Source organism: Aethalodelphis obliquidens, unplaced genomic scaffold (genome assembly GCF_003676395.1).
Source record: "Aethalodelphis obliquidens isolate GAN/ISIS:26980383/991018 unplaced genomic scaffold, ASM367639v1 scaffold160, whole genome shotgun sequence".
NCBI classification, from domain to species: Eukaryota; Metazoa; Chordata; class Mammalia; order Artiodactyla; family Delphinidae; genus Aethalodelphis; species Aethalodelphis obliquidens.
Genome location: NW_020838104.1, coordinates 122,416 through 131,522, shown reverse-complemented (window position 1 = coordinate 131,522; position 9,107 = coordinate 122,416). Strand labels below are relative to the sequence as shown.

Here is a 9,107-nt window from a genome sequence, read left to right as displayed (position 1 = left end):
TTTGCTCACACACACAAACCTAGACACAAAATGAAAACATCCTCAGATTTTCACATGCATGGATAAGTATATGAGCGTGTCAGTATGTTCACAATCACGAATCCAATAAAACCTCTGGCAGATGAACATATGGACTCACACAGAACCCTATTTAGAGACTGATCAGCTTAGATTGTACAACCCTGTTTTCATAAGAGGCATTAAAAGGCCCTGGGATCCAAGAAAGTAAAGGATGGAGGTACAAGAATATCCATCCTCAGTCAAGGAATTGCCCCGTATAAAAAAACGGGTCTGAAAGCTTATATAAGCGCCTAAGGGCTTAGAAAAAGACGTTAAGAATTTTGGACATTAAGCATTTTGCAAATGCATACATAGGCAGTATTTTAGTGAGTTCTCCCCCTCTGGGCTTCTAGCTCAAGGGGGAGATGCACCCCAGGTGTCCATTAGGCAGAGAAACAGAGCTGGCTGGCGCAGGTCCAAGAGAGGGGTTAGGAGGCTGAAGTCCTCTATCTCCAGCAGGAGCTGTAGACACAAAGAAAGGGGTCAGGGTCAGGTCACACCCATTTTCCCTCCTGGCTCTCCCCTCTTTTTTGTTCCACCCAATCAAGGCTTTGTCACCTGGACTGTATTGCACAGAACTCTTCCTTGCTGGTTTGCCCACCTCAAGTCCTGCCTCCTCCAAACCCTCCATCACAGCCACCACATTTCTTTTTGTCAAGCCCAGTGTCTCTGAATATGCTCCTCCCTAGTTCAGACATTCCCTGGCTCCTCATCACCCACAGTGGCTGATCTAACCTCCTAAGCCTGGCATGCCAGACCTCCGTGACTGGTAGCCTCTCCACCCTCATCCCCTCTGTTCCAGCAGTTCCTTCAGGGTGGCTGCTTCACTCACACTCCATACCGAATGCACCATTTTGGTCTGGTCGTGCCCAGCCTTCCCTCTCAGCCTCCCTAGGTGTCTATCTCGCCTCCAGTCCTTCCTCCCCAGGCTCATCAGTGAGATACAGCCGCAAAACACGACTTGTGAAGGCATCCATGCTCCACCTTGAGACTGGAAGCTCCCTGAAGGCAGGAACCAGATCTCCTTCTGCACTAGGCTCTTGCCACCTATGTATGTCCTTCCCAGGTCACAGCAGACTTCAGGGGTCTGGATAGAAAGTCCTGGGCTGGGAATCAGGAGACCTGGTTCTTCCACTTGATATGCTGCATGCCCTAGGGTAGGTCCCTGCTACTCTTAGGGACTTGGTTTCCTTATTTCTTGACATCAGGGCACTGGACATTTGGTGTTGAGCACAATGCTCGATAAACCGATGACTCACTGAACAACCATGTACTGCCACTTCAAGAGTCAGAGTGAGGAGCTTGGCTGCCTGGGCCCAAAGAGGTTCAACCCCCAACCCCCCTCCTACTCTGACTTCCCAGTCAGGCCCTGCTTAACACAACCGCCTCCCATTTCCCAACTATCCCCAACCCCATGTTCTCCTTTCAAAGACCAGGCTACCTGGTGCAACTCAGGGCTGGAGCACAGAGATGGAGCCAGAAGGGGCCTGGGAAGATTCTCTCAGAGCCAGCAGAGCCTCGGCCGCTTCCAGTTTTTGCTGCCACTCTGAGGAGGCAGAAACCGAGACCTGGTCGGAAGCTTTGGGAGCCTGCGAAGCAAAGGATGTGAGAGAATGGGAGCTGGGAACCCACACCTCCCCCGTGCCCCTTCAGTCCCCAGCTACCCTGAGGCCTTCTGCTCTTCTCCTTCACTAAGCTTGGCCCCTGCCAGGGTTCTGGACCCCACAATTTCCCCAGAATCTGTGGCTGCAGTAGAAGGGGGTTAAGGGTGGCACAGGGCTGGAGGATCAGAGTTGAGCATCTAGGAACAAGGAAAGGAGAAGCCAGGGGATTTACCCCTCTGGCAGGCACATACTACCAGTAGAGAGAGAGGAGCAAGGATTTTGCAATATCTGCATGTGGGAGTCTGAATGCCAGCTGGCCATTAGTCGTTGTGGCTTGGACAAGTCCGTTCCCCTGCTTGGACTGTCTTCTTTTCTGTACCTTTCTTTTTCTATATCTTTCCTGAGACACTAATTCCTCCCAGCTTTTTCAAAACTCCCAAGGCAACAGTAAAGATTATGGGAAGTCAGAGGTGTCTGTGTTTTAATCTTCAAGGCACCTGGAGTGACGTGATTACTGTCCCTGTCCAAGGACTGGTTCTTGCCTCCATATTCCCCAATCAAGTTTCCCAAGGCACTTGAAGGGCCAGCTTGGCTCATCTCCAGGAACTTTTCTCTGACGGTTATTAGACTCTCGCCTGGGTGAGATGGTGGGCCTCACCATCATGGCCCCCCTTCTCAGCAGGAGCTTCTATCCCATCGATTTGTTTCATGTGGAATAACAGCCTCCAGTTGTCAAAGGCCTGCTATGTGGCAGGCCTTGTGCTAGTCCTCTTGTCAATGTTATAGGTGTAGAATATTGTCCCCTCTCAGTACACTGATAGGAAAATAGAGGCTCAGAGATGTAAAGTTACTTTTCCAAAGTCTCACAAATTGGAAATGGCAAATCTGGGAGAGCTCTGTCGTTGCCCCATAGTCTGAGATGCCACCTTCTCCTCCTCCTCCTCCTCCTCCTCCTCCTCCACTTGCACCGCACTGCCTTCACTTCCTCTTTCTTGCTGCCATGGCCTTAACCAGAAGGTTGGGCACTCAATAACAAAATATACAACTTGCTCCATGGTCCTTCTCACTCTACTCACCTGCTGGGCAGGGCAGGGGGTCTGTGTGTCTTCCTGGAAAGAGAAATTGTTAGTTGCTTCTTCAAGGGTGCTGGAGTCCAGGACAGAGACAAAGATTCCGAGGCCAGACCGATCAGCAGAGCTCCTTGGGAGCTTGCCTGCAGGAGCAGAGAGCACAGGTTGGAGTCAGGGACCAAGCCGGCCATGGAAAGGAGATGTGGGCATGTTTTAGGACAACGATAGGAGCCCAGGATGTCAGAGTTGGGAAGACCTTGAAGACCAGCTAGTCCTACTCTTCATTTTGGGACTGGGGACTATGAGACCCAGAGAGAAGTATTTTTTTCCCCCAGGGTCATATGGCAAGTTGCAGTAGGGTTAGAGATGGTACCCAGGTCTTCAGGACACAGGAAGGGGTCTGGGCAGTGGCTGAGGTGGAAGCTTCCCACACTGGCCCCAGACTCCTCCCCAGGGGTTGCACAGGGGTGGGCCTCAAGCTGATGTTCTCCTTCCCAACTGTGAGAGACTGGGGACAGCTTAGGTGAGCCTTTCTCCCTGACCGTCTCCCCCCGACTCTACCTCCCACCCAATCTGAGGCCTCATCCCACTGTGGACCTTTTTGACTGCACCCCCCCCAGATGTCTCCAGCCCACCAACACTTGGTAGATAATATTGATGAGGTTTTATAGTTGGGGAAGCTAAGGCCCAAGGAGTAACTTGCCCAAAGCCACATCGAAATTGGGTGGTAGGACTGGTGACAGAACTACTCATGCTCCCTACACCCAAAACTCAGACACCCTCCCTGGCCAGAGATACTCACTGGGGACTCCTGCTTGAATGGCCAACTTGTTGACATGACTGTGAGCTTTGGGAGAGGTGGTCCCACTCCTTATCAGTCCTTCAGTCAGGTGCCTCTTTCGGAGTGGCCCCTGCTCCGACTTCAAGGTACTCTCAGCAGGCAAGATGCTGCAGTGTTCCCTAAAGTGGGGGATTGCAGGTCTAAAGTCAGTCACCTTTAGAGGAGCCCACTCCCCTCCCCTTGTCAGACACCATACTCACGAGAAGAGGGCACACTTGTGACACTCGCAGACCTTGAAGAGGCAGTAGTGCTCCTGGTCCTTGACTTGGGCAGTGATGCCGTGTTTGTGGCAGCGGGCTCTGCGACGTTTAGCTCTTCTGGGGCCAGGTTCAATCCCCCATGGGGCTCCGGTCTCAAGTCCAGTGGTGGAGTCAGGGGGGCCGCAGGGCACAGCAGGCATTTCATTGGGATCCATGGTTCTAGAGCAAGGAGTGGAGGTCAGGGTGGCCACATGATCCCCTACCCACAACGTACTTCCTCTGCCCTTGGAAAGCCCCATCTGAGGCGGCTGGATTCTTCTCCACTCAGCTCACCGTTGAAATGAGATTGTACCCTCCCTTCTTACTTCGTGTAGCCTCCTTCCCAGGGCGCTCCACTCACGCATAGGCAGGTTGCAAGAAACTCTGGGCATGGGTCCTGTATATTTTCAATCCAACTACTAGTCTCTCTGCCTACCTTCACTCCACATAGACACCCTTCACAGGCATGCACATGCACTCTCACGCCCCCTTCAACAATTACTACTTCCCTTTCTCATGTATCATCTTGTATTCTGCTATGCCCAGCTGTTATTCCTGGCATCCACTTCCACAATTGTCTTCCTAACCTCCTGCATTCATTCACTCCCTACTCATGATTCTATGCCCCTCTGCATTCAATTCTATTATTAGTCTCCTGTATGCCCTACATTCAATCTTCCTCTCACCTTCCATTCCTATTTTTTTTCTTGCACCCCATTGAAATCTTAATTATTCTCTTGCTCCCTCTTTAAACTGACACCCCTTTGCATCTCATGAAATCATATTCTGCTGGATCTCAAGCCCCTGTTTCAATCATTATTTTCATTAATCCCCTCAATTATTTATCAAGTAGATGTTTGTTGATCCCCCCTAGTGAATGCCAGACCCTGATCTAGTCAAAAGCCAACTCCTCACTACACTAATTGTTCTCTTGCACCAACACACCCTCTCTGCTTTCATGCAAACCCGTGCATTCCCTCCACAGACCCCCAACAATCTTCCATGCTCCTCTCCAAACTTCAACAATTATGCTTGGGCTTCCCTGGTGGCGCAGGGGTTGAGAGTCCACCTGCCGATGCAGGGGACACGGGTTCGTGCCCCAGTCCGGGAAGATCCCACATGCCACGGAGCGGCTGGGCCCGTGAGCCGTGGCCGCTGAGCCTGCGCATCGGGAGCCTGTGCTCCGCAACGGGAGAGGCCACAACAGTGAGAGGCCCGCGTACCGCAAAAAAAAAAAACAAAAACCAATCACGCTTGAGCACACCTTCCCCTCCTCCCGCACCCAGAGTGCACCACCTCCTCTCAGGCTGCCAGACCATTCCCTGCCACACCCACCTCAGAATCAAAGGGAGGGGCATAAGCCCTGCCCCAGGGGCCAGAGGCCAGGTGTCAGGAGGCCTCAGCAAGCGGTCGTCCGTCCCACAGGACTTCAGCCAAGGGGGCTGGGGTTGGGTGTGGAGTGGGAGGTGGGGGTGGGGGTGGGGGTGGGGCGGGGCGGGACATGAGGTACCCGGCTGAGATGGAGGAGAGGAGAAGGGGTTGGGGATCCATAGCAGGAGGGAGGGAGGAAAGAAGAGGTGTGGAGAATGAGGGTCCTATTCCTGATGCCAGTCTGTGGTTACCCCAGCCTCCACCAGGTCAGAATCAATCTGCTGGGACAGGAGACCTGAAGGAAGCCTCAGCTCTCGCTCCCTTTCCCGCTCTGCCTTCAAAGGCCAATGAGCTTCCAGCTCTGCCTTTCACCTCCCACTGCTATGGCCAGCGACCAATGAGCTTCAAGCTCATCCGAAGGTCACTGACCAAAGTCCTGCCCCACTCGTCGCTTCCCTCCCAGTTCTCCTCTCGCTGGCTTTATTGGGCGGCCGGCCATTTAACTCCGGAAGTGAAGTAGAGCTTTGTGCTCTCCAGACCTCGTTTCCCGAACTGTTCTCTCTTTGGATGTGAAATAGTGTACACGCATGCCTTTTGAACACACGTCCTTGGTATTCTGTAACTTACTTTTACAAAATTCAGCGTGTGTTTCTAAGGTCGCTCCGTATTCCTATGTCAGGGATTCTCAGGCAGGGGTTCGTAATTCACAGTCAGATTTTGCATCTCCAGGGAACATTTGGCACTGTCTGGAGTCATTTTGGTCTTTATTCGTGTGTCTCTGTCTCTGAATTCCCTGTTCTGTTCCACAGATAAATTGGTCTATTCCTGTGCCAGTACTACACTGTGTTAATTTTTATCTCTTGGTAAGACATTTTGATCTCTGGTAGGACAAGTCTTCACACCTTATTCATCATCTCCAGGCTTATCTTTACTATTCTTCGCCTTTTGCCCTTCCTAAATTCTAAAATATAAATGTTAGGATCAGCATGACATGTTTCCTGAAAACTCATTTGCGGTAGATTTGGATTGCATTTTCATTGAATCTGTGGATCAGTTAAGAGAGAATTGGCTATCTTTATGATATCCAGCCTTCCTAGTCACCAACATGGGATGGCTCTCTATTTTTGTGGGTCTTCTTTAATGTTGGAATCTCTCAGCTTAGTATTTAGCTTTACCTTTTGTACGTTCAGATCTTGTACATCCTTTATTGCATTTATCCCAAGAACTCTGGAATGCTGTTGCTCTGGTGCTTGATATCTGGTTACAATAACATTTTCTATCTGTATCTGATTTCTAGAATTCCACTTGGCTTTTTAAAAAATATGTTGATCTCGGGGGCTTCCCTGGTGGCGCAGTGGTTGGGAGTCCACCTGCCAGTGCACGGGACACGGGTTCGTGCCCCGGTCCGGGAGGATCCCACCTGCTCCAGAGCGGCTGGGCCCGTGGGCCATGGCTGCTGGGCCTGCGCGTCTGGAGCCAGTGCTCCGCAGCGGGAGAGGCCACAGCAGTGGGAGGCCCACGTACCGGAAAAAAAAAAAATATATATATATATATATTTATATATTGATCTCAAAGTCAGCCACCATGCTAAACTCTGTGATATCTAATCATGTGCCTATAAGTGGTGCACAGTCTTCTGTGAATCTATGAGTAACAGAAGTAAGGTAATCAACTTACAAGTTTCTTACTGGCTGGCTAGGACATCCACTACAAGGTAAAATAGAGACTGCAAAATTGGGCATCTTTGGGTTATTCCTAATATTAAACAGAATGATGCCAACATTTCCATATTAAAATGGGCTTGCTGTGTTTCATTGTTTGCTTTAATTCTTCAATTCTTTCTCTGTTTCTCCTTCCTTTCTTTCTTTCCTTCCTTCTCTCTTTTGTTTCTTCCGTTCTCTCTCTCTTTTCTCATTCTTTCTTTCTTTCCCTTTATCAGATTAAGGAATATCCCTTGTATTTCTAGCTTAATAAGATTGTCTTAAAAATCATGAATAGATATAGGATTATACTTTTTTGGCCTCCACTGAAATGATCAAGACTCTAATCATTTAATCTGTTAACACAGTGAGGGTTATTTATAAGATTTTTTTTTTCGAAATCTTTAGTGAAGTACACATCTTAGTGAGTTTCCAAAAACTAAACATAAACATCCAGTTAGCACCTGGAGCAAACAGCAGAATATATTAGCAACACACAAACCTCTCTCATGCCCCCTTCCATCTATAGTTTTTCTAATGTTAAACCAGATTTGCTCTCCTAGGATAGATGTAACTTAGTTATGGCGTATCATCTTTTGTGTACACTGGTGGGCTCAGTTTGCTAAAGTTTTGCTTAGAATTTTTTGTGTCTTCGGTTCACGAGGAAGATTGACTTGATGTTTCATTCCTCATAGCATCTTTGCTGGTTCCAGGGTCAAGGTTTTCTAGTCTCATAGACTAAGTTGGGCAAAAGTCCCTCTTTGCTATCCTCTGGCAGTGTTCACATAAGATTAGGATTATCTGTCTTGAAACTCTTTATTTATTTTTTAACATCTTTATTGGATTATAATTGCATTACAATGTTGTGTTAGTTTCTTCTGTATAACAAAGTGAATCAGCTATATGTATGCATATATCCCCATATCCCCTCCCTCTTGCATCACCCTCCCAACCTCCTATCCCACCGCTCTAGTTGGTCACAAAGCACCGAGCTAATCTCCCTGTGCCAGGCAACTGCATCCCACTAGCTATCTACTTTACACTTGGTAGTGCATATATGTCAATGCTATTCTCTCACTTCGTCCCAGCTTACCCTTCCTCCGCCCTGTATCCTCAAGTCCATTCTCTATGCCTGCGTCTTTATTCCTGTCCTGCCCCTGGGTTCATCAGAACAATTTTTTAACATCTTTATTGGAGTGTAATTGCTTTACAATGGTGTGTTAGTTTCTGCTGTATAACAAAGTGAATCAGCTATATGTACACATATATCCCCATATCCCCTCCCTCTGGCATCTCCCTCCCACCCTCCCTATCCCAGCCCTCTAGGTGGTCACAAAGCACCGAGCTAATCTCCCTGTGCTATGCAGCTGATTCCCACTTGCTATCTAGTTTACATTTGGTAGTGTATATACGTCAATGGTACTCTCTCACTTCGTCCCAGCTTACCCTTGCCCCTCCCTGGGTCCTGAAGTCCATTCTCTACGTGTGCGCCCTTATCCCCGTCCTGTCCCTAGTTCTTCACAACCATTTTTCTTTTTTTTTTAGATTCCATACATATGTGTTAGCATATGGTATTTCTTTTTCTCTTTCTGACTTACTTCACTCTGTATGACAGACTCTAGGTCCATCCACCTCACTACAAATAACTCAATTTTGTTTCTTTTTATGGCTGAGTAATATTCCATTGTATATAGGTGCCACATGTCCTTTATCCATGTATCTGTCGATGGACATTTAGGTTGCTTCCATATCCTGGCTATTGTATATAGAGCTGCGATGAACATTGTGGTACATGACACTTTCTTTTTTTTTTTTTTTTAACATCTTTAGTGGAGTATAATTGCCTTACAAGGGTGTGTTAGTTTCTGCTTTATAACAAAGTGAATCAGTCATACATATACATATGCCCCCATATCTCTTCCCTCTTGCATATCCCTCCCTCCCATCTTCCCTATCCCAGACCTCTAGGTGGTCACAAAGCACCGAGCTGATCTCCCTGTGCTATGCGGCTGATTCCCACTAGCTATCTAGTTTACATTTGGTAGTGTATATATGTCAATGGTACTCTTCCACCTCGCCACAGCTTACCCTTGCCCCTCCCTGGGTCCTGAAGTCCATTCTCTACATGTGCGTCTTTATCCCCGTCCTGTCGCTAGTTCTTCAGAACCATTTTTCTTTTTTTTAGATTCCATATATATGTGTTAGCATATGGTATTTGTTTT

General features: G+C 48.4%; 1 protein-coding gene across 1 annotated transcript; it reads right to left on the bottom strand.

Moving 5' to 3' along the window:
• Positions 1 to 1,511: 1,511 nt before the first annotated feature.
• Positions 1,512 to 3,990, bottom strand: LOC113616558 (doublesex- and mab-3-related transcription factor C2-like). The gene is made up of 4 exons (XM_027099953.1): positions 3,776 to 3,990; positions 3,537 to 3,694; positions 2,741 to 2,877; positions 1,512 to 1,649 (listed from the first exon to the last, which is right to left on the bottom strand). The coding sequence occupies exons 1-4, from the start codon at positions 3,988 to 3,990 to the stop codon at positions 1,512 to 1,514; spliced, it is 648 nt and encodes a 215-aa protein (XP_026955754.1).
• Positions 3,991 to 9,107: the final 5,117 nt, after the last annotated feature.

What these genes read in the sequence shown, in the direction of transcription:
- LOC113616558 (XM_027099953.1), bottom strand. Translation starts at nt 3,990, where the DNA reads ATGGATCCCAATGAAATGCCTGCTGTGCCCTGCGGCCCCCCTGACTCC. An exon ending in CACAAGTGTGCCCTCTTCTC is followed by an intron (nt 3,695 to 3,775) that starts GTGAGTATGGTG and finishes CCCCCACTTTAG; the next exon opens with GGAACACTGCAGCATCTTGC. An exon ending in CATTCAAGCAGGAGTCCCCA is followed by an intron (nt 2,878 to 3,536) that starts GTGAGTATCTCT and finishes CTGCTCCTGCAG; the next exon opens with GCAAGCTCCCAAGGAGCTCT.